Source organism: Equus quagga, chromosome 12 (assembly GCF_021613505.1).
Source record: "Equus quagga isolate Etosha38 chromosome 12, UCLA_HA_Equagga_1.0, whole genome shotgun sequence".
NCBI classification, from domain to species: Eukaryota; Metazoa; Chordata; class Mammalia; order Perissodactyla; family Equidae; genus Equus; species Equus quagga.
The window spans coordinates 40,170,798-40,196,328 of NC_060278.1; the positions used below are offsets into that span (position 1 = coordinate 40,170,798).

The following is a 25,531-nucleotide window of genomic DNA, read 5'->3' on the forward strand; positions in this document are numbered from 1 at the left end:
CCCCGAGGGCGGCCGAGGAGCTCCGGGCGGCGGCGGCGGCGGACTCGCTCGGCCGGCTGTGCGCGCCCTCCCCGGCCCTGGTCTCGCCCGCTCGGCCGTTAGGGCCGGTGCCGCGGCTTTGTGCGCGGGCATGGTGTAGCCCCCGCCGCCGCGCGGAGGAGCCGGCGCGTGGCTCCGTCTCCGGCTGCGTCCCCGCCCCCGGAGGAGCGACCCCCTCGGCTCGGCGTCTCCCGGCTGCTGGGGACCCCTCGGCGCCGCCGGCACCATGAGGTGAGGGGCGCGCGGGGCGGGGGCCGGCGGGCCATTGTGCCGCGATCCCCGCGTTCCCCGACCCCGCCTTCCCCCGCCCGGCCCGGCGCGGCGCCCCGGCTCAGCGAGCTCTTCTCCCCCTCCCCCTTTTGTCCCTTCCAGTTTCTCTTTCTTTCTTGTCCCCCTCCCCTGGCAGCCCCTCTTATGGGGGGGCTCTCTTTTCGACGGTCTCCCAATTTTCCTCAACTGCTCTCCTTTCGTCCTGGATTTCCCTTCCGAAATTTCGTTTGCTCCTGGCTCCCTCCCCCCCAACCTTGGCGAGCCAAACCTGGGAGATGGGGAGGGGTTCGAGAATGGAAGCGTGCATGTTGCTGGGAAACAGGTATTTTTCTGGAGATCTGTGAAAATGTCGTGCGCTTTTATGACAAAACTCTCGCGTTTCATGAAAAAAGGAAGAAAAGTTTGAAAGATCTGAAATCTGTGCGGGTCATCGAGTGCTCTGGGAGTGGGAGGGGAGGGAGCTCTGAAAGGTGAAATTTCACGATGGTGGGGGAAGGGAAAGGATTTATTAGGTTTATATTTGGGGGGACAATGAAAGGGTGGGATAAGTAAGTTGTTTGGGGTGTGTAGACGGGGGCGGGGGCGGGATGTGTTTGGAAAACCCTTTTCTCTCCTTCCTCTGTTGCAGCCCTCTGTTGCATTGCAGCATCTGGCTTTCCCCTTTCCTCTGTAATCAATAAAACAGAAGCTAAATTATCTTTTCAGTCCCAAAGAAAAGGATTGAATGTACTGTCGTAAAATATTTTTTTAATTGATACGCTGGAACATATGGTGTGATATTTTTCTTTGTCGTTTCTCCAATTGTGTAAGAGAATAAACCATGATGTGGTGTGTCATTCATTGGGAATTTTTTTCAGCCTTCCCTAAGCCTGTTTTGTGTCCATAACCTTCTCTTTTCGGATTGGTGCAAGACTTCGTGAGAACTGGGACTCGGGAGACGGAAGGCTGGTCCGTTCTGCGGTATCATCCTTGTGGGCCTTCCTTTTAGGTTAAACAATTGTAAATAAAGTAAATTACTCCATTTCTGTCTCCTGGAAGAGATAGTCTTACACTTACTTCTTTTGTATTTGAATCTCCTTTGTGTTAAAGATTAATGGCCAACTATTGCCAAGACCTTTATAATATAGCACAATGAGATTTGAATGATATAATCTTCAAATTCCTTCGCTTTGGCGAGAAAGTGTCATGTCATTGGAATTCTTTCTCAATTTAAGTAGTTTCCATTTTAAACTTCAAGGTTTTTTTTTTTTCCTAACAAGGTTAAGCACTTTCCCATTTTGTTGATTTATGTATTTTTTTTGTTATGTAGCTGTGTGGGATTTTCACTTCAGCTTACTGTGAATTTGCATTATGTTTTCTCTGATTCCAAGTTACAGACCTTTATTTTGATGGCCTAAAAAAACTGTGTTCAATGCTGTTTCTCTAAGTGACCCTTTTCCTTGGTGATTTCACACAAGTTACTTTCAATGTAGTGGATCAGTTTAAAATGTAATTATGGCATACAAAAACCATAATCTTTGTAAAATATGGCTTGAAAAACTTAAGCCAAGTGTTTGAGCATGGTTTTTTATTGTTACTAATGTCCTTGAAAACTCAGAAGATAGAATAAAACATTCGTAGTGTTATATCTTGTAATATGTATTGTGGATTTCTGCTTTAAAGATTTAATGCTATATAGGGGTCTTGCAGACCAGAAATTACCAGTTTTTTCCAAACTTCGGGTAAATTTATCTCAACACTGAGAAATGTAAAACCGTGAAAGTGGGATATTTTTAAATGAAATGATAGTAAAGTTGTCTGATTCAGAGGTGACGAACCAAAGAAAAAAGTAGTTTTGGGTATTCACTGAAGTTTGATCACTATCATGTATAGTTGTCAGTCTGTCACAGGCATATTATGTCTTCACTTAAATCTTCACTGAAAAGTTCCTTTTCTAATGAAAAGTAGCTTGTGATTTTTAAGGTATTTTCCTGCTCTATTCCTTCTTAAACCCTGGGAGGGAGGAGTCACACTGATGCTTCCCAGCAACGTAAACGCAGAATGAGGCCCACGGGTCTGCAAAGTTCGTTCAAGTAGTCTGCAGTAATTCTTTGTAGGCTAATTTTGAATAATTTAAGAGCAGAAAAGAGGATCAGCTTCTCACTCTGGAAGGCATCGGGTCATCTGGGAGGTGGCGTGTGCAGCTCGTGCATGCCAGTTCCTGAGACACCTGTAAAAGCAGGGTGGTCTCCTGGGGGGTAAAAGGTTCTTGTGCTGGTTGCAAAAAGCTTTGGGATATTTTGGTGCTTAAGAAAAGGCATTTCAGGTTATATTAATATTTGACTTAGTCTTGATGCTTTCAAGTACTGTAGGATATAAATGTTATACAATTAAACTGAGTCTTTTAGTTATCTTAAGGAGTAGTTCTCATGTCTTCAAGGCCGTCCAGAAAGAGGAATTTCCACTTAAGTTAGTCCAAATTCTGAGGCGAGGATATGATGAATATGTTGCGGTTTAAGTATTTGCGATAAGGTCTCTCAGATGACTTTAATTTTAGGCGTAGCATGCTCATTGTGCTATAATGTAATAATCCCTATGCAGAGGGAACTGAATAGTACTTTACATTCCTGAAACAATCTTCAGGGCATTCTACACATGTAAAAAGCTGTATGTAGAATTGCTTGCTAATACTTGGCTTAAAGATGAGAATTAAAAAAATGAAAAAGTGTATTTCTTATACGAGACAGTGAAAGGGCTGACTCACAAAAAATTGGTAGTTTTATTAGTGTAATGTCCAACTTTTTGGTTCTATTCTTTTCATTTATGTAAATTTTCAAAAGTATATGATGATTTGTGATTGAGGTAGGTGTATATATATATGTAATATTATAGAGTGTATACCTTTTAAATAGTTGCTTTTTTTTTTTTTACTAGTTGGTTAGTTACTTAAGATTTTTTTTTATAGAAAGAGGAGCTTATCTGATCTAAAATAGTTGCATGTAGGGGCTGGCCCCGTGGCCGAGTGGTTAAGTTCGCGCGCTCCGCTGCAGGCGGCCCAGTGTTTCGTTAGTTCGAATCCTGGGCGCGGACATGGCACTGCTCATCAGACCACGCTGAGGCAGCGTCCCACATGCCACAGCTAGAAGAACCCACAACGAAGAATACACAACTATGTACCGGGGGGACTTTGGGGAGAAAAAGGAAAAAATAAAATCTTTAAAATAGTTGCATGTAGCCTAGTGGCTAAGAAGGGCTCAGAAGATTTTGGATTGACATTCTTGGGTGGATATTAAATATCCAGGTTCCACTCACCACTCTGTGGCTTTCTCATGTAAAAAGGGGTCGTGAGGTTGTGGGGATTCGTCCAAGCCACTTACTAGCTGGATGACCTTGACCTAATCACATTATTTCACAGGTCCATATTTCAAACTATGTAAATATAGGGATAATTCTTTCCTGGGTAGTGAGGGTCAAATGGTAATGGAAGAGAGGGTGCTTTGTATCCTTGTAAGCGTTACGCGGTTATGTTACCCTTGTTTCAAGGCTTAGTGCTCTCTTTAGACTAGTTACGTAAAACTTTTGGGTAGTTTGCTTCACCTTTCTGGGCCTTTTATCTGGTTCAAGGATGGCGAGTAGGTTACGTTTTGCTCATCTGCCTCCATAAAGGAAGCCATAGGCCTGAGTCTGAAGAAGCTGAGAAGGGCTGTTGAGGACGGGACATTGTAGACATCACTCATTCATAGGGTGGCCAGGAGTCGGAGCTGGCTGGACAGCATGTGACAGCAAGCTCCAGCTGGTAGTGGCCGCCATGTTGGTAAGGACATGGATGCATTTCTGGGCTTGGTGGGAAAGCGTGCTCTGATTTGTAATGTTTGATTGGGATGTGGGTCCCAGAGAGGGGCAGTGGAGAGTGTTTCCTGGAATGCTACTTATTTACCCATCTCTGATCTCGTCCAGCCTTCCTGTTTTATAGATGAGGAAACCCATCTTTAATTTCCTTTCTGTGTGTATATTTAGAGTCTTGGTAAGACTTGTGATTTTGTTACTTTCATCTATGGTAATGCTAAGTTTAATATATATTTTAGAGTCAGGTCCTGTCAAAGCCCAGAAGATCCAGGTTTTATATGCTGGCTCGTTAATTGAGCAAACTGGTAAAAATGGAGATAATTCTATTATTTCACAAGATTGTTGTGTCAAGAGAGATATCTATGAATGGATACAACTAGTAGTCTCTGTTCCCATGTGGCTTCATTTCTACTTATGGCTGTTGGATGTGTGACTTTCCCACAGAGGTTCTTTTTAGGGACAGGAGCCAAATTTGCATTTTTTTGGAATGTCAGTGCCTTGTAATTAGGCGTTGTTTGGCATTGTAGGTATTTATTAAGTGAATAAATGTTGAATTAGTGAGGCTTAATGGAGAAAATCTCCTGAAATTTATGCAGTATTCAAGGTTTCGGATACCTTCTTGGCCCAGTTGGAATAAGCAAAATGACTCGGCAGGCCCCATTTGGCTGTTATGGAGGAAATTACCTACTGGACTGATGATTTTGGTTACACCCAGCTTAAATCTGGGGTGATTGTATAACTTGTAGAGCGCCCAGTCTCTATCATAAGTGTAAGGAGGATTTGGAAACATGTGATTTCCATTTTTATGTGGTTGTGGGGGAGGGAGAGAATCTTAGAGTCTACCTGTGCCAACTTAAAATCTCCTTTTCCTTTACCCACCTCCCCTTTCTTTGAAATCGGTGGATGGACTTGAGTGGAAGTAAAAGTTCAGAGACTGAACTGAGGCTGTACCTCAGTGGATGCTTCCCCAAATAAGGGCATATGAAGTTTACTGGAATAGAAAGCAGGAAGGGAATTCCTTGTTAGACCTTCTGGGAAGTAGTCTGATCTATTTACCTCCCAGCTATTCCTGTGTTCCTATGCACTCTGCGTATTTCTTTGCTGTTGCATTTATTACATTGTTTTATAATTATCTGGATCTGTCTGTCCCTCTTCATTGTAATTCCTTGAGGGCAGGGACTACGTTTTTATATTCATGGTACCAGCAAAATATTTGGCAAACAGTGGGTGCTCATATAAATTTCTGACTTTGACTGGAGCGTTCTTTTCCAGAATCTGTTCACTGACAATCACAGCCACCATTTTTGGAGCACCTGTAATGTTCTAGAAGCTCTGCTGGGTACTGTAGGGTGTAATATAGTATTTCGCATATAGTAAATATTAAAAAAGTTATTTAATTTCAACAGCCAAACAAAAACCAGCATCCTGACCAGAGCAATAGATGTAGGGTTTGTTTCTTACTCAAACAAAGCTCAGAAGTGGCCCAAAAGAGTCAGACTCAGGTTTGTCTAACTCCACAGCCCCTTGGAGGGTACTATGTTTCTGTAACTTTCTTGTTAAATCCTGAATTAATGCAGGGGCCATCCTTCTGTGCTTTAGTCTCTTTGATCATGGGACTTGTAAGTATTTTTGAGCAGCAAGTGTATGCATGTCTATTGGTTTAGCTTATTTCTGCTCCATCGAATGCCGCCTTTGTTTTGATTCTTATCAGTGTTTAAAATACCAATAATTTTTTCCCTATTTTTTTGCAATTATAAATTCTGAAGGCTGGAAGTCTGAGATCAGGGTGCCAGCATGGTTGGGTTTTGGCAGGGCTCTCTTCTGGCTTGTAGACTGCCATCTCGCTGTGTCCTCACACGGCAGAGAGAGAGAGAGAGACAGATCTCTCTGTTCCTTCTTAGAAGCTCACCAATCCTGTCAGATTAGGGCCTCACCATTATGATCTCATTTAACCTTTTTATTATTAGTTATTTAAAGATTTTGTTTTTCCTTTTTCTCCCCAAAGCCCCCCAGTGCATAGTTGTATATTTTAAGTTGTGGATCCTTCTAGTTGTGGCATGTGGGACGCTGCCTCAGCATGGCCTGATGAGCGGTGCCATGTCTGCACCCAGGATCCAAACTGGCAAAACCCTGGGCCATCGAAGTGGAGGGCGTGAACTTAACCCCTCGGCCATGGGGCCGGCCCCTCATTTAACCTTAATTACCTCCTAGAAGCTCTATTTCCAAATACAGCCACATTGGGGGTTAGGGCTTTGACATGCGGATTTTGGGGGGATGCAATTTAGTCCATAGCAGAAGATAGCCAGATTTTGTTGTCAGTGCATACCACTTTGATGGGAAAAGCTAATCTCTGTAATGCTTAGGTGAGTTATAGATAGGTTTTGTTTTAAGTAACCCTACAGGTGGAAATCATTTACTAAAGAAAATAAATGAGGGGGCTGACTTATGCAAGAAATCTCATTTTCTAGAAATTTCTCTACCATGGGAAGCTTCTTTTTTTTAAATAATTCTAATAAATTTAATTAATGGGTAACTGTTCCAAAGAATCCCTCTGATGTGAAGCAGTGTGCATACATCTGAGTGTGAAGGTTGCGTGGTATGGAGGGTACAGCTGTGAAGTCAGCCTGAGTTTGAATTCTGTTTTGACATTTACTAACTAATTGATTTTTGAGTAGGTTACACTTTTTGAGATTTGAATTCCTTCTGTAAAATGGAGATAATTTTTGCGTTACAGAATTGTTGGGAAAATTAAATCAGAAATTACATAAAACCCTGGCATAACACTTGGCACGTAAAATGGTCTTGATAAGAGGAAATCCTTTACTTCTATGGAAGTCTGACATCTCTTAAGTTTATGTTAAGAATGTGAAAAATCATGTAAAGTGGTACAGCTGCTTTAGAAAACAGTTTGGCAGTTCCTCAAAAAGTTAAACATAGAGTTACTGTGTGACCTAGCAGTTCCACTCTTAGGTAGCTGCCCAAGGGAAATGAAAACATATGTCCACACAAAAACTTGTACACAAATGCTTATAGCAGCAATATTCTCAATAGACAAAAAGTGGAAACAACCCAAATGCCCAGTGACTGGTCAGTGGATGATCAAACCGTGATCTGTCACTACAGTGGAGTGATGTTTGACCGTTGAAAGGAGTGGAGAGCTGGTGCATGCCACAGCGTGGATGGAAACAGTATGCTGAGTGAAGAAAGTCAGATGTGAAAGGCCACGTGTTGTATGGTTCCGTTGTTGTGAAATGTCCACAATGGGCATATCCATAGACAGAAAGGAGACTAGTGGTTGCCGGAGTCTGGGGAGAGTGAAGGAGGAATGGAAAGTGACTGTTTTTATGAGGATAGGTGCTTGCTTTCTGGGGAGATGAAAATATTCTGGAATTAAACAGTGGTGATACTTGTATAACCTCGTGAATAGACTAAAAACCATTGAATTTTATGCTTTAAAATGGTGAATTTTATGTTACGTGAATTGTATCTCAACCTCCACTGCCCCATCCTTGGTTTGTTATTTTCACTAGAATAGATAATATCAGAAGAGGCTCTCATTTGCTTTACATTGTTTCTGACATTTTTATTACTTTGCCTTAATGTTTTAAATTGACGTCTTCTTGTTTTCTGAAGAAGAGACTGAAGACAGAGCCACTGGGCTTTTCTCTGGAGGGAACCAGGAGATGGCAGTGCCCCAGGGGCAGCACTGACCCTGGTGCCTTTGAGAGGCCTGGACAGACTTTGCAGCCCTGTTGTCCTGCCAGGGTCGCAGCCATCTCTCTGGGAGCCCTGTTCTAAGTAAGGATGTCTAAGGTCGCTGATCAAGCCAACAAAGCAAATCCATCAGAATCTTCAGAAAACTGTTTACTCTGAGTGGTGATTTTTCTTGGGTCTGTTTACAATAATCTCAAATACCAAAGAAAGTTTCGTCTTTGGGGGATGAAGTGGCCTTGATGGCATTTTTAAACGGACTGAGTACTTTTCCAGTGGGTAAAGGCCTTCAGAACATCTGGTCTTGGTAACCAGCACATCTGAAGATGAAGTCAGAATGACTACCTTTAACTCTGGCTTCCAAGGTTCTCAGTCGCCTTTTTTTTTGGTGTCTGCGTTATATGTGTCAACGTGGTAGGGAAGAAGCTTCATAAAGGACCCTGGACATAAGTGAAATAAGATGAGTCGCTCTTGAGGGCAGGTCTCAGAGAGTCCGTATTGCTGGTTTCACAGGGAAGTGAAGGGGTCTTTCTGTGCAGGTTTTAGTAAATATTGGTTGTATTTGAGTGTCTGCTCTGTTCTGCAACCCTGAGATGTCCCTTCTTCTCCTCTTCCAGATTCTCATCTCCCGTTAGACTGGTATTACAAGCAAAATTGTGACTGGTCAATTTTTAACAATTTACGATTTAGGAATTAGAAGTTTTCATTTAAAACTTAGAGTTTTTATTTCTCTGTAGTCTCTTTAATCTTTGTATTTGTAGCATTTTACGAGAATGAACCAATTACTGTTGTCCGAAGAAATGTCTGGTCAATGTTTTGTCTTTTACTTTTTTCCTTCTATTATAAAGCGGTACAGGTTTTGCATAGATTTTAGAAAGAATGGATGGTCTAAAGATGTTAATAACTCAAATCCAAACCGTCTAGAGTTTTGACATTTTGATGAATAGCTTTCTAGACTTTTTATAATGCGTATATACAGCCGTAAATGTGCTTGTGTGTGTGTGTATGAATGTGTTTTAAATAAAAGTGAGATCGTACTCGGTAAAGCTGCAGTTATATTATATATTTTGTAACTGGCCCCTTTCCACATAATTCTTGTCACTAAACACAGATCTGTATAATTTTACGTAGACTGCACAGTATTTTCACTATGCTTTGGATGGCCTTAATCTACTTAATCATCTCTTAGGCATGGACTGGTAGATTTTTTCCCATTATTGTGCTTATTATAAAAAACACTGCTGTGAACATCTTTGGATATATGTTTTTTGTGCACATATCTGATATTTTATATCTGCACATGTACTTAGATTTTAGGATAAATTCCCCCAAGTAAAATCAAGGAGTAGCATTTATTTCCTTCCTTTCTCTTAGTTTTCTCTGTCAGCAGGTCCTCTCAGGCCGACCTCCATTGCTTCTCTCCATCTCACTGCCACTGCTCAAGTCCAGGCCACTGTCACTCACCTGAACAGTTAGTGTCTCCTCATTTCCCTTCTTGTCCCCTGTTTTCCATGCATCAGCTAGAATGATCTTAAAGAGGAAATTAGATAATTGTTATTCCCCCTGCTAAAGCCTTCAATGGCATCTTTGTACATTTAGGATAAAACCCAAATTAATAATAAAGCCAAAATTATTAAAGTCCTGGCTGATCTGGCTATATTCCTAGCTCCCAGCACCAGTGTCTGTGAGTACACAATAAGTATTTGAGAGAATAATAAATGAAATTACCAGACCAAAGGGAATTTTATCAGTTTCTGATACATATAACCAAGGTAGCAGCCCTAGGTGAGTGTGCCAGTATCTTCACGTTCTGGCCAGCTCAGGACATTATCAGCCTTTTTAATCTTTACCAATCCGATAGGCAAAAGGTGTTATCTTGTCATATTAATTTATATTTCTTGGATTACTAGTAGAGTTGAATCATTTCTTCATGTGTTTATTGTACATCTCTATTTTTGTGTGAATCAGTCTGTTCGTGTGCTTTGATTTCTTGATGGGATGTTTAGTTTTCTTGTAATGATTTATAATATGTTTTAATAAGTGACCCTTTATAAAGTGCAGACGTAGTGTGTCAGTTCTCTAATGCCGTGTAACGAACCACCTCAGGACCTAGTAAAACGTGTGTGAGTTGGTTGGGCAGTTCTTCTGCTGGTCTGCCCTGGACGCACTCATGTTTTTGTTCCTTGGTTGGGTCCATGTGGTGTGTCTGTCTCTTACTTTGTCATAGCAGCCTTCCACGAGATTGTGCCCCACTGTGCAAGCTCTTCTTAGACCTCTGCCTGTGTCCTGTCCCCTTACGTCTTCTTGGCCAGAGCAAGTCACATGGTCAAGCCTAGGGTCAGCGTGGGAGGAGACAATACACGGATGTATCAGGAGGTGTGATTCATCGGGGGCCGTGATGTAAAATCTACCACATGTATCTCCTAAATTCGTCACTTTTACGTCTGTTTGTTTTGGTATAGACGTTTTAAAATTTCTTGTCAGATCTGTCAGTCTTTACTTTTATAGCTTCTGCCTTTCTTGTCATGTGTTCCCCAACCTAAAGTTATGTGCATATTAATCTACATTTTCTTCTTTTACTTTTATGGTTTCATTTATGTTAAAATTTAAGCCACTTGGAATTTATTTTGGTGTAAGGGGAAAGGTTAGTATCTAACTGAATATCAGATAGTCATTTGTCAGTGTCATTGTTCAATAATCCGTCCTTTCCCGTTGATTTGAAATGTCACGTTCATTGTGTAGTGAATTCCCATAAATACTTAGTTCTGTTTCTGGACTCTTTAATTATTTGTCTAAGTCTATGCTAGTACCTCACTAATTACTCAAACTTTATAACTTTTTAAATATCTAGTAAGGGAAGTTACTGTTCATTTTCTTATTTTTCAAAACCATATTTGCTATTTCATTAAATATATTCTTTTCATTTAATGTATTCTCTATTTTAGTATATTCGTTTTAGATTCATTTTGTCAATTAAAACAAATCAAGATGAAATAAAAAGGAAATTTACACCCTCATGCCTGTTGAAGTTTTAATTAGAATTGTGTTAAACTAATGGATTAATGTGAGTGGAGGAAGAATTGAGCCTTTTATAATACCAAGTTTTCCATTCTTTTTTTCTCTCCATATATCCGCATTTTTTCTTTGATCTTTAGTCAAGTGCTGCAACACAGTTTCTGGTTTAATAGGTTTGATATGATACTTTTAAAAAAGTTCTTACGTATTTAGAGATCAAACTTTTGGCTCATTTTCACTATGAGTACATCTGTTTTCACTTTTAATTTTATTTAAAATGCATGTGCTTGTAGTTAAACATAAAGCTTGTGTTTTTTTAAAAAAATTTTCCTTCACTAATGAGCTTAATTCCAATGTTGGCGTTTATATTCCTAAGTTTTCTTAGATTTTGAAATGTAATACCTAACAGTTATTGAGTACTTACTGCCTGAAGTATTTTGCATATCAACCATTTAACACTCCTCTGACAGCTTATAAGGGAGGAACTGTTGTAATCTCCCTTTTATAGGTGGGGAAACTGAGTCACAGAGGGCTAAGTGACTTACCCAGGGTCACCAGCTGGTTAGCAGTCAGACTGGGATCCCATCCCTGGTGGTCTGGATGTGAGCCCCATGCTTTTAGCCGTTGCACTTTAGGGCCCCTCTGTGATGGTTAACTTTTATGAACTGAGGTCTATATTTGAATTTTCTAATTGTTGACGTATGAGCAAATAGTTTATTTTTGTTTGTGATTTCATCATGTAAGAGTTCTTTATTTTCTGAAAATAATTAGCACAAGAACAAGGCCATCTAGAGTGAATTGAACTAGAATAGGAGCAACATTTCAGAGAAGCAGGGGTAGGGAGAAAAGGCTGATTTGGGTTTAATCTTGAAAAAGGAAACAAAATTATGAAAACATTCATGACATGGTGGCAACTGTGTATTAAATTCTTAGAATGGAAGAATGAATCAACTGTTGGTTGCTTTCGTTTTTGCATAATTTTTCTTGAAAAAATGGCAAGATAGCATGAAACTATGTCCTTCATATTATGATGGACTTTTCCAGCATGATCCTTGCGAAAGTCATTTTTGCCAAAATATTCAAGGGCTTCATTCATAAAGCCCAGGGCTTTCCTTAGATTTTCAGATAATTTTCTTTTGACCTCCTGTTCTCTTGTCTTTGTTAGCTGTCTCCATTTTATTAGCTGATTGTATCCGTTAAAACGCTTTCAGCTGCAAGGAACAGACTTAAAGTGCCTAAACATTGAGAAAATTGACTATCATGTAATTGGAAGTCCAGAGGAAGAGTGGGCTACGCCACTCAGTGGCTCGCCGATGTCTTGAGAACTCAGGTACGTTTTGCTGTCTTTAGTGTCTGCTTCGTCTTCACACTGGTAGCAAGCAGGCCTTGGGATTTCTATGCTTCACATTCAGGAGCAGTCATTCTTTGAGAAAAGAGGACGATCTCTTCTTGTGTTCCTCCTCCCCACTTCGGGTACAATTTCCATACAGCTAAATGCATAAATCGTAAGTGTACATACAGCTTGATGAGTTTTTGCTATATATACACACCTGTGTAGCCACCAACCGGGTCAGGATACAGAACATATTTATCACCCCATTAAATTCCCTCCTCCCTCGTGTTCCTTCCTGTCGGGGGCCCTCTCAAGTCTTCATTTTTGTCAGTGGCTTTGCCGGTGGTTGGAAACTGTTCTCATCATTTTCAGTGATTTCATAGAGACCTGCATCTTTTGGGGAGGTTTGCACTTTTGCTTTGTAGATGATTTGCATTGTGGTGCTTTGTGACTGAAATACCTGCCAATCATGGAGGAGAGACTGACAGGGCAAAGGTGAAATGGACTGACAGAGGCTAATGCTACCTTGGGAAGGATGTTGGACAGGAACTAATTTTCTAAGTGGTTAGTTCACTAGTGGATATTTTTATGGTGGGATTACTTCTGCTTCCCTGGGCAGTCTGGCAGCTTATGGGAGTCTGGCAACGAATCATATTAGGACCCCTGAACCTATTTTGTCTTTATTGTATTTTTATGTGTGTGTTCTGGATTCTCTTAATTTATTGCATTGGTTTATTACTCCATCCAATCTGTTGTCCATGCAGCAGTCAGAGAGATCTTTCTGAAGTTCAGATTTGAATGCTAAGTCTCACGTCTGAAGCACTTCCGTGGCTTCCCATTGCTCTTAGGGTTAACACCAAACTCCTTATCATGGCCTACTTCCTGCATGTTCTTCTTGTTCCGTGATTCCAGAGTTAGTAAAATGGCCCAAAAAGATAAATTTTCAAAAACCACTGATAAAAAAGTAAAGATGTGCATAGACACATGCCATTCCCTTATGCTCAGCGTTTAGTGGTGGAGGAGGCATCAATCAATTTGCAAGAGCCGTGAAGAGCGCTACCTGGTCTCCTGAGGCTAGAGGCTATTTCATATATTTTTGTTTGATTCTTTTCTAAATAATGTCGTCTGCAAATAATATTTAAAAATTTCCTCTGGTATGTGTGCCTTTTGGTCACAGCAGATTGCCAGCGTTCTTTTGTATTGCTTTAGTGTTGTTCTGTTCATCTATTATGTTGTTCAGATCATCTGCTTTAAGGGAAATCCCTCTCAATGTCACCTTTTTATGTTTCTCTGGATGTGGAAGTTTTTCTAGGTGCTTTTATTTTGGGAGGAGATAAGTTTAATAGAATCATCATTGGCTTCAAAGTCATTCTGCCATTTACTGGCTCTGAGGCCTTGGCTGTCGCAGCTCTTAGTTTCTTTCTCTGCAAAACAGGATCCATAATCCATTGCCTTGTTGTGCGGTTTGCCATAATGCATTTAGAGGATTTATGGGTTTGGTGTATTCTGTTTATTGTTTTCCTTTGTTGCGCCGTAAATAACTTTTTTTTAAAGTGAGTTCAAGCTCCTGAATGTTCTTTTGCCTTTTTTTCTTTAACTTTTAATCTGAAAGGTGTCTTTTCTGTTTTAAAATTTAAGATGGACCTTTGCATTAAAAAGCAGACCCCCTGACCTGTGGAACTGTCATTTGCATCACGAGGAAGAAGTCCCCTTTCTCGCCCTGCAGCCGCCCCAGTTCTCTCACTCTACTGTCCCTTCATGATGCTTGGTCCTGGCTTGGTCAGCTGTTGCTAGCCTTCCTCCTAAAAAGCCTGTGCCCCGTGGCACACAGAAGAGATGTCTCAGCTGGGCATTCAGGGCCCACAGAACATTCCAGCCTTGCCTTTCAGTACTGCCCACGTGAATTCATTTCAGATGGTGTTTATTGTTCCCCAAAGGCACTGAGGGATTTTGGTCTCGTTACTTTTGTTCTGTTTTCTGGAAAGCTGCCTTCTTTTTGCTCACTCAGTCTCACTTTTGCTTCAGTTTCCCCTTCTAGTTTATGTCTTTAGTGATCACTCCAGGCTAATTCTCTGTCTTAGGGAACTCACAGCATCTGTTGACTGTCCAGTTCATTTGGTACTTCAGAGTAAATTTCCCCTCAAAACATGAAGTGTAAGCTGCTTTTACTCATGGCCCTTTTCCCTGAGCGCTTTGTAACATGCTGGGTACAATCAGGGACTTCCAATAGCTTTTTAAAAATAAATTAAGAAACTAAAGTGGACGGCCTAGTTGCAGAGTGGTTCAGTGTGCACAGTCCACCTCGGCAGCCCAGGGTTCGCAGGTTCGAATCCCGGGTATGGACCTACACGCTGCTCATCAAGCCATGCCGTGGTGGCGTTCCACATACAAAATAGAGGAAGATTGGCACAGATGTTAGCTCAGGGCTGACTTTCCTCACCAAAAAAAAAAAAAAACACAAAACGAAACTCATGATTATTGATTGTTTTAGCCCTTCCCATTTTAATTCTGTAGGTAAATCATCTAATTTTCAAACATATTAGGACAGTATTTTGAACGATTTTATATTAAGCACAGTATGTTTTTATACCCCTTTAATGAAGTTATATAAAGGTATGAATAAATGAGAAAATGAAGATGTCATGGTGTAAAATCAGATTAAAAATTTTAGTATGTGCTTGAAAGTATGAGAAAAACACATCAAGTGTGTGTCTCTGTGTGTATGTGTATGTATGTTTTTTCCCTGCCTGGAAATCTTGTACAAAATAAGTATCCTGTCACCCGATCAGCAATCCTGTTTCCCTTTAACACATTAACTGTTTTAGTTCTTTCTGTCTGAGTCTATAAAAAGTACTAAAATTAAAAGCTAATTCAGTAAGGTTTTTATACACATCATGGGTATACAGATTATGAAGTAGGCAGTTTATTTTTTGTGACCTCCACATTTACTCTTTTCCTGCCTCTGTTTTCCCAAATGCTCCCATAATTTCTGGCAGTCAAGGTCCTCCAGAGAAATAGAACCAACACTTATTTATTTATGTAAAGGAATCGACTCTCACAATGGTGGGGCCAGGAAGTCTGAAGTTTGTGAGGCAGGCCGGCAGCCTGGAGACTCGGACAGGATTTTTGTTACAGTTTTGAGGCAGAATTCCTTCCTTGCCTCTCTGGCTTCTGATGTTTGCTGGCAATCCTTGGTGTTCCTTGGCTTGTAGATTCCTCAGTCCAGTCTCGGCTTCTGTGGTCACATGGCTGTCCTCTCCCTGTGTGTCTCAGTCTTCCCATGCTCTTCTAAGGAGACCGGTCATATTGAATTAAGGGCCCAACCTGCTCCAGTATGACTCATCTTAACTAATTACATCTGCAATGACCCCGTTTCCAAGTAAGGTCCCATTCTGAGATCCTGGGGGGTTAGGACTTCTACGTTAACTCTTGCTTGAGTTTCTCATTGGAGTGTGGATCACAACTTTGGCCTCATTCACCTCTCACTTTAATCAGATGGACTAACTGCCCCAGGTGACAGATACAGAGGGAGATATGCATATGCATATATTAAATATAAATATATGCAAAAAAATCTATGATAAAGCTACTGGAACTAATAAGTGAATTTAGCAAAATTGCACAGTACAAGATCAACACATAAAAATCAGTTGTCTTTCTATATACCAGCAGTAAACAATCTGAAAAGGAAATTAAGCAGTTCCATTTACAGTAGCATCTAAAAGAATAAAATACCTAGGAATAAGTTTAACCAAGGAGGCAAAAGATTTGTATACTGAAAATTATAAAATATTGCTGAAAAAAATTAAAGAAGACCTAAATAAATGAAAACACCTGTGCTCATGGATTGGCAGACTTAATATTCTTAAGATGACAGTATTACCCAAAGTGATCTGCAGATTTTTAATACAATCTCTGTCAGCATCCCAAAGGCAATTTTTTGCAGAAGTAGAAAAACTCATCCTAAAATCGTGTGGAATTTCAAGGGACCCCAAATAGCCAAAACAATCTTGAAAAAGAACAAAGTTGGAGGACTCACACTTCCTGATTTCAGGACTTATTGCAGAGGTACAGTAATCAAAACAGTGTGATACTGTTTTGTGTGGCGCTATAGACCAATGGAATAGAGAGCCCAGAAGTAAGCTCTCACATGTATGATCGCTCGATTTTTGACAAGGGTGCCAAGACCATTCTCAGTGAAAGGATGATCTTTTCAACAAATGATGCTGGGAAAACTGGATATTGCTAGTTCTTTTGAAAGAGAGTTTAGCATTTCTTCCTACAAGCCTCCTTCTAAATCAGGGTTTCTCACTCTCGGGACTGTTGATATCTGGGGCCGGATAATTCTGTGTGTGGGGCTGTTCTGTGCATTGTAGGGTCTTCAGCAGTATCCTGGCCTCTGTCCACCAGATGCTAGCAGCTCACTCCTAACCGTTCCCTCTAGTATGACAACCAGATGTCTCTAGACGTTGCCAAAGGTTGCATTGGGGGAAAATCACCCCAGTTGAGAACCACTACGCTAAATTCTATTATTCAGGAACTACAGGGTAACTTTTATAAGTTTAAAAAATATGTTCAAATACTTAAAACATTTAAATGTTTGATGTTTAAATGAAAAAGGTGACACTTGTGCTGTTTCCTACTTTTATTACAAGAATCTTGTATCTTTTTGGTTACTTTGACTTTAGCCTGGTAACCCAACCACGATTTATAAACAGTGTTTCAGAAAAGAAAATCCTCCCTGAAAATCAGTGGATATTAGCCCGTTTGTAAGTTAGGAACTACCTGAAGATGAAAAATACCGGCTTTTGCATTTTAACAAGTGAAATAAAAAAAAAAACACTTTCAAAGAAATTGTTGTATTTCATTGTTAGTTCAGTGTAAATATTTAAAATAAATTTAACTCATTGCTTTTAAAGATAGTTTTGTGATGAACTTTTGTGTCCCAAAGACCCCATAAATTTTCCTCATTGTTCCGGAGGCCCAATGCTTGAAGATCCCACACATGCCTGGCTTTCAGTCCCAGCATCTCTGATCAGGGCTAACCTTTGGGTAACCTTTGCGCACACTGGATACAAACCAAGTGGGCTAGCCAATTGCATATGACAACTTTTAATATGCTCTATTTATGTAAAATAAGTAGACATTTGATAAATAATAGCTGTTATTTGTTCTGCATTTAAAGACAGGCCAGGCAACTTGCTGAGTGCTTCACATGAGTCATTTCATTTAGTGGATTAGAATAAGCCGGGAGATTGGTGTCTTCATTGCTCTTTTCCACTGGGGTAAACCAAGACTTAGAATGCTTAAGTGACTTGGCTCCAGTCGCAGAGTTGGTTAATGACAGCTGAGATACAAAGTCCTGCATAATTCCAAAGGCCTCACTCTTAGAAGTCTGTCCGGCCTCTAATTGCTTTACCTTTCAGTGCTGTTCTCAGATTTCATCTTCCGTTCTCAGCATCGGTCACATCCAATGTTATCTCCACTCTCATCTTGGAGTTTGGACTGGAAGTGGTAGGAAAGGCTGCAGATTGGGCTGCATTGTGTAAGGCTTTGAATGACAGGTAAAGTATTGAAACTAATGTGCTATGTACTTCTTTACATTATTTTTTTCCAATCCTTACAGCTACTCTGCAGGGGGGCTGTTATTATCCTCATGAACGACCTTCCTTGAGAGTATGTGGCTAGTAAGTGATGGGCCCTGGACCTGAACCTAGCACTGTCTTGCTTCCATACCTCTGTGTGTTTTTGTCTTCAAAATGATTCAGCCTTTTCCGGTAGCTTAATGACTTCCAGTTTGTGGGCTCTGGAGGCAGCTGTGGGATTATTTTAAAGAGTACTTGAACCCATGTGGGTTCATCAAGCTTTGTAATCCACAAACGCCAGCCTTCATATGCATTATATGTCAAGTATATGTAGATGCTGTTATGATAATGTACAGATTAATTTAAAAGTGCTTTTAAACCACATTTTCTCAGTCAACCTATATTGAAAGTAGAATTCATGAATTTAAAGGGCCTTCTCATCTTCGAAAAGGTTGAGAACCGCTGTTGTAAATTGATTTTATCTCTGTTTAATCTATTTCTTAGGTGGGGCTTGGCAGTCATTTAACTTTCTCAAAAGAAAGGAGGAAATCTCAAAACAGTGAAAGCATTTAAAGCTATCGCAGGAATAACTGCAAACTTTAATTTTTTGTTCTTTACGTGAAGTAGAATTCTGTAAAAAAAAGACAAAATTTGTGAACTGTTACTAGTTGCCTATATAGGCAATCCATAAAAATAGTAAATAAATTTTAAGTAGCAGAAAATTTAAATTGTTAGGGAATTATAGCCCTTGCTTATAAATTATGATTTTTAGAAAATAAACTGAAAGGATCCAATTACTTCTTTTAAATTATGAAACAAAAGATGTGTGGGTATGCTATTACCTAGGAGTTCTAAAAAACCAACTCTTGCAGATGATGCTTCTAAAAGTAATGTGTCCAAATTGAGTATCGGTTTTTTGCTAGTACATAGAGAAACACTGAGAAAAGGCATACCTGTACCATTCAAGTTGTAAATAGGCTGGAATTTGGGCTTGTGATTTTAGAGTTTTAGAATTTATATCGTTAGACTTCTGACGTTGGTGGTAGCCCATGGGAATTTGTTTTTGCTTACTTTCTCAGCCTTGATGGGGTTAATTGAGCCTTGGCGAATCAAGAAAAGGAGTTCTGGGCTGTTTTCAGACTGCAGAATCTTGTTGCTATGCAACAAACATTGTCAGTCAGTATAGGGTATAGTAAATTGGTATTCTCTGTCCCTTTTTACCACATGCTCATTTTGTAATCTGAGAAAAGTGGTTTTGGGCTATTTTGCAAGGTTTTATTTTAAAACAGGCATTTTAAAGATTTTTGTTGCTTTTTGTAATTGGTTACATTTAAAGTCTGTGGAGTCTCTCTGTTCTTCTGTAGAAGATAAACTAAAATGCTTGTGTTCAAAGAAAGGGTTTTATAGATCTGTTTCCAGGTTGTTTCAGGTTAGAGTAGTATTTTTGTTTTGTGACTAGAAGTGGGGTGATACTGCCAATTTCCAATGAGTGAATTTTTGCTAGAAAATTCAAGTTGAGTAACTTGAACATCAGAGCTTTACCGTAGCACTACAGATTATTTTGAAATTTCATTTTGAAAAGCGTGGACCCAGAAGTTGCTATCAGTATCCCTTGTTTGATAAGATTATTTTTAGAGGAGTTCTGAACTTGTATGGCGTCTCATTTAGAATCTGGTAGTTCGTTTTCTTTCAGGAGAAATTAAAATGTTTTAATAGCAAATGGGTGTGGATAATAGCCCTTTTCTAAAAAAGTATGGTAAAATGTATAACGTAGAATTTACCAGCTGAACCCCTGTTGTGTGTGCAGTTCCGTGGCACACGTTGCGCGACCGTCAGCTCTTTCCATCTCCAGAACTGAGTAACAGCTCTTTGTATCCACTGAGTAGCCCAGCCCAGGCTGTCTTCTAAACGCTTTAGATAAATGAACTCATTTGATCTGCATATCAGCGCTGTGAGGTAAGCACTTCTCTTCTGTCCAGATGAGGAGACTGAGGCACAGAGAGAGGAGCACACGCTGGTTGCGAGTGGAGCCAGAATTCAACCCCGGCCTTCCTGCGCTTCTGTGCTCCCAGCCACTTATGTTGTGTTGCCCTCTTTTGGAATTAATTACTTTCTTTTCTGTTTGGTAGTAAGAGCAACAATTAAGAAAATTTTTTTGGGTAGCTTTTTCAAGTAATGTTAATATACTTTAACAGTGTTGAACTGTTAATGAATTTAGTTTGGCCATAAATCCCTGTAATATTTTGGATATTTTTTCCATAAGTATTTTAAAAGGATACAGTGTGTATTATTTAGTTTTATGCTTAATTGTACATAAAATGATATATGTTATGGTAAATCATATGAAAAGGATTTAATTCCCCTTTCAGTTTGTTTCTGGACCGTTTTCCACGATGGTCCTTCCAGTAGAGTGTACAGAGAATGTAAGTTATTTTCTGACAGTTTCATGTAAGTAGATAGTAAGGCACATTGTTATTAGAGAATTCTAAAGTGATGCCATCGAATGTCCAGAGCCCACTGGCATTGGATCATCTGCTTCTTCGTATGTTCTGAATTCATGCCGTCTTTTTCATGGATAGTCTGGAGTTAATTGTGGTATTGGCACTCCAGAATAAGGAGCAGTGGGCAGGAATGAAAAGGGAGAAAAGCAGTGCACGGTGTCATTTGAACTTTGAGTTGACGCAAAGGGATGGCTTTTTGCGAACTCCGCTTTCTTTCTGCTAGGTACCATATCCCTGTTCTCATTTTAGCTAGAGAACTTATGTTTCCCTCGACCCTCCCCTTCTCCCTGAATATTCTGGTAGATCTGCGGTGAGAACCCTGGACCTTGATCCTCCCTGAGTTTTCATGTTCCCATCCTGATCAAACAGATTTACTTTACAGTCAGTTTGCTTTTCATTTCTCTTCCCAGTTGTACCATCTTTTAAAAAAATTTCCTCTTTTTATTTTTGTGCGTTTGTATACACGTTTGATTATACTCCACACAGTTTTTGCTTTGTTCACTTGATATGTTTTGCATTTTCTATGCTTTGAAAAAACTCAGAATTTTATTAGTTGCATATTTCACTGTAATTTACCTATTTCCTTTTAAATGGCTATTTACATGGTCTAAAGTGATTTTGTATAATGAATAATGTTTCATGAACCCAAAGGGTTTTTTTCCTCCTAATTGCAGACTAATTTCTTAAGATAGATTTCCAGAAATAGTGTTAGATCTCTGAAGAAATAGAAACAGTTTTAAGAGCTCTTGAATCATATTGCCAAATGCTTTCCAAAAGTGTTGTACCAGTTTTCATGCCAGCTAGCAAATATATGGAGTGTCCGTTTCCCCACAGCCGGCAGCAGCAGCGAATGTTTTCACGTTGACCTTTCAGTCTAAGACTTGCCTTGTGGCTGTGTTGAGCTTTGTCTTGAATTACACCTAGAATTGTCATCCTGGTCGGGATGGGACTGGAGAGAAGGGAGGCCTGGCTACTACGTTCTGCTCCTTAAACTGCTTTTCCAGTTCGGTTTTGGGACAGCCGCCGCCCAGGTAAGGTTTCACGAAACGCTCTACTCTTTTGGGTGCATGAAGTGACTTCCCTCCTCTGCGTTTCAACCCCCTAAATTATTTGGTAAGTTGAATGGTACGGGACAAAGGAGAGTGTGTTTCAAATGACATTTCCCTTGAAAGTTGGGGCAGGAAAAGCATTGGCTCCCTCCTTCAGCCTGCCAGTGGGCTCCGTGGGTCAGTGGAGGTGTCTGAAAGCAGGTCAGTGGCCACCTTGTCCAGGGCGTGCCTCTCACCTGTAGCCTGGGTTACTGCTGCTGCTTTAGCTAGAAAATCATTGTTTAGCTAGAAAATCATTAACAACTCTGGGGGTAAAGAGGCTTCTACGTAAAGACTTGTCGTGGAATTCAGATAGACTGAGTACTGGTAGAAATTTTTCCCACCAAATAGAAGAGAGGTCAAGGGAGAGCATCCCAGAAAGGCGATAGTCTGGAGGCTTATCTGACTGCCTCTGACCTCACACAGCCGTTCAACACTGGTCACCATCCTGGTCTCCAACCACTTTGACTTGAGTGGTTTGTGCTCTCCGGGTTCTCTCCTTATCTCATTGGCTGCATTGCTTGGTCCTTCCCTGCCTTTTCTTTCTGTTTTCCCCTCTGACTTTCATCCCCCCCCCCCCCCCCCCCCACCCCATCTGACTGAGCCCCTGGGCTTTCCCTGCTGTGCGCTCCTGATTCCCGCATTTCCATTTCTGGCCAGCACTCTTAGGAGCTCCAACTTAATTAATTTTGTGTAACTCGTAGGCCCCTTATATATCCATGTCCAAATCTGAGTGTGTGATATGTTCATACAAATTTATGCTTACGATAAATAGGTATTTCAGTGACAAGGTTCCCTCAGATTTTCAACTATAAAAATAACGTAAGGGGCTAAATGATAAATAATACCAATATAAGATTTTGTAATATTGAAATGAATGTCCTCTGCTCTCATTTTGTGACCTTTAGATGCCATTATTTTTATTCTGGTAAGCCAAAAGAAAGTTTACCTATTTCCTTCTGAATAACTGAGTGTGAAAATTATTATTAAAAGATTTTACTCGTGTGAGCTCGTCTGTGGTATATATCTGTGCCATGAAATACCACTCCTTTTCCTCAGTTGAGTATTTTGTATTCAGTAATTTGAACTATTGCATGGTGTACAGCCTGCTCAATCAGCAGTTGAATTTTGTCAGTATTGATGCCTTTGTAGAGCATTGCCTGCTTATTTGACTATTATTGTATTTTTGCCCTTGTAAAAATGAGGGGAAAAGTAGAAGAAATTTCATGTTAATAACACAGTTGGGTAGATATGGAAGTCTCTAGCTATTCCAGAAGAGGTATTTCTTCAGTCTCAGTGGGACTGGACCCTATTTGTACGTAAGCCAGTTGTCTGTATCTTGTATCAGACAAGATAATTTTGTTATCACTGACGGAAACTCAAGTTAGCTTAAGAAGGACCCTTTTATAGCTTCCGTCATCAGAGTGAGCGCTCCCAGGGCCAGGGCAGCTCCAGGACCTCAGGGTCGACAGGAGAGCGAGCCAGTTTGGTTCACTAGGAGTAACTCTCTCTCTCATCTTTGCTCAGCTTTATTTGTTGTCCCTGCAGTCTTTCTTCAGATGGTTTTTCTATTCTTCCAGTTTTTGTAAATTGAAGTCAAAGACTGTTTTCTGTAGTCTTCAGGTAGAAAAATCCTGGATTACGACTGGTGACCAGCCCTGGTTGGGTCATTGTCCCTTCTTCCCCAGTGGGCGATGGGGGTACTGTGATGAGCCCCAGTGGGTGGTGGGGAATGAACACTTTTCTGAAGTGAGGGAAGGAATGTTGGCAGCAGATATCCGTTATGATATCCAACTAACAAGGACAGTAGCAAAATTAAGTTAAATACACAACATACAGGAAACATCTCTAAAAGGTAAAGTCTGATGATGGAAGAAGTTGGAGATTAATGTTTTAGTGATCTTTTGGACTTATAGGACAGGATTCTAGAGCTTGTTAAGGGACGTAACTTGCAACACTCCTTTCCTTTACAATAATAAGAGAAGGCTGGGGTTCACCTTCATCCTAAGAAAATTGGTAGGACAGCGTCTCACTTCTTGTGAAGTCTCTGAGCAATTAAAAAAAAATCACTTCTGTCTACTAAATATTGCTGTAGGTAAAAACTAGAATTGGAGGCGAGAATTATTTAGAAAATTAATTTTATCTGCACTTTATATTTACTTTATCTTGTTTTAAGTGATTGCTTGTACCTTAGTTTTTAAAACTAAACATTCATCCCCTCAGTAGGCATTTCATATTTTTTGGCTCTTGGAATGAACCCTAATTTTTAAATTAAGACTACTGCTCAGCTCCTCCACCTTCTGCTTTCAGGAACGGGTTCTGTGTGAGAGTAGGGACACTGGAATTGCACGTCTGAGTGTTCCACGTCCACATTGCTGACCAGAGTGCTCCCCCATCACATATCAGCCTAAGGGAGGAGCCACTGCACGTCCCTCAGGGTCAGGGGGCACTTACATCTCAGCTTTCTCCCTTATTTGGTGATGCAGGGCCGTACACACCGCGTAAGATTGTGGCCTGGGAACAATCGACCCTGCGACAGCTGTCACAAGTATCAGGATCCCAGAGTATTTCCTCTTCAGGGGACCTTAGTCTTGGCCTTTTCATTCCCTATAGCAGGGTCCAAATGTTGAGGAAAACAGAACGTCCTTTCATTGCTAGGACAGATTGTCTAACCTCCACTAAATTATGAAGATTTTTTAACATTTAAAGTTTCTGTATTTTCCAAGAGATTTGTTAATGGAAGTATCCTTGTCCTTTGGATTTACCGGTAAAATTTTGGGGTTTTGATTGCTGATAAAAAGACTTGTTATTTCCTTTCTTTTTTCAATTGCAGGTTAATAATACAGGTGTTCTTTAGAAAAGCTAACCAACACAAAAGAGTTAACCCCCAGACTGAGCCCTTCAGGAAGTATTTTACTAATATGAAACAAAACAAAGAGAAACTGGGAAAGATAGTTTAGAAAACAAATCAAAGGGACTAACTTACTTTGCTAATTATAGGTAAAATATGAAAAAACTTTGGGCAATAGAATATAAATACTAAACACAAGAAGCATATGTCCCTAAAAACAGATAGAAAACCCCTCCCTTTTTGTTTTATCTTGTTCCTTTCTCTAAGCCTATTTTTTCAGGAATCTCTTAAATCCATCCTAAGACCTCTAGTGTCTTGAAAGTTCTGGGCTGCTTTTCTTTCGGATTTTCATGTAATCCAGAATCTTTTCTGTAATATAAAAGTTCTTCTACTTCTAAAACTTAACTCGCAAGGTTTTTTGCTTTAAGTAGAGAAGACTTCTGTAAACTGGATGTGTGTTTGGGATTTCTCTTTAAAAGTGTATCTTTTTTTTTTTCCTCCTTTTTGTGGTTTCTTGCGTTTAAATTCACCCTTTGAGTGACTTTATGGAGCAGATTACTCTCGGTGTCCCCCAGCCTCCAGCCTTTTCCTGAAGGCTCTCCTTGCATGTTTGAGGCTTGTAGTTATGTCATTCTGCCACAGTTTCTCAAACATGGCATACAACTTAGACATTTTAACAGCTTCATTGAGGTATAATTAACATACAATAAATGTCACATGTTTAAAGTGTATAATTGAACAAGTTTTGACATGTATGTGCTCATGAAGCCATCATCGCAATCGAGTTAGTGAACCTATCCATCACCCCCGATTTAAAAAGTAATATACGCATGTCAGCAAAAATTTGGAATGTAGGGAAAAAAAGGGAAGTCACCCATAAACCCTAACACTTAATTTGTGTAATTTTCGGTGTCCTTTTTCATTTAACGTGGTATCATGAACGCTTTTCCCTGTTGTTACGGGGTCTTAATAATAGCAAGACTTTTTAAAGAGTTGACCAATGACATGTTGAAACACCCTGTTTACACATCTAACATGACAGTACACAGAATGTTTCATGTTGGGGGTAGAAACAGATTTTCAGCTGCTTTTGAAGTAAGAGAGAGGAAGAAGGTGGCAAGGAGAGCTTGAGTGGTTCTGGGTGTTCCACTCTTTTCCAAAGCAAGTACTCCTGTCCCCAAGGGCTGGGAGAGGGGGTGCAGGTATGCCACCGAGAGCTCGTACGTTGTAATTGAGTGAAACTGAAGCTGTGGGTAAGGGACATGGTAAATGAGAGTGCCTAGTTGGGATATATTCAGTTGTTAAAGGCCCAT

At 40.2% G+C, this 25,531-nt stretch overlaps 1 protein-coding gene across 1 annotated transcript in view; it reads left to right on the forward strand.

The window, feature by feature from the left end:
• The first annotated feature begins 6 nt into the window (after positions 1-6).
• Positions 7-25,531, forward strand: part of ENAH (ENAH actin regulator) — a 143,852-nt gene continuing 118,327 nt past the window's right edge. Inside the window, exon 1 of the mRNA XM_046679466.1 lies at positions 7-270. Within this exon, the coding sequence (XP_046535422.1) occupies positions 266-270 (5 nt within the window). The 5' untranslated portion in view covers positions 7-265. The remainder of the gene's footprint in view (positions 271-25,531) is intronic.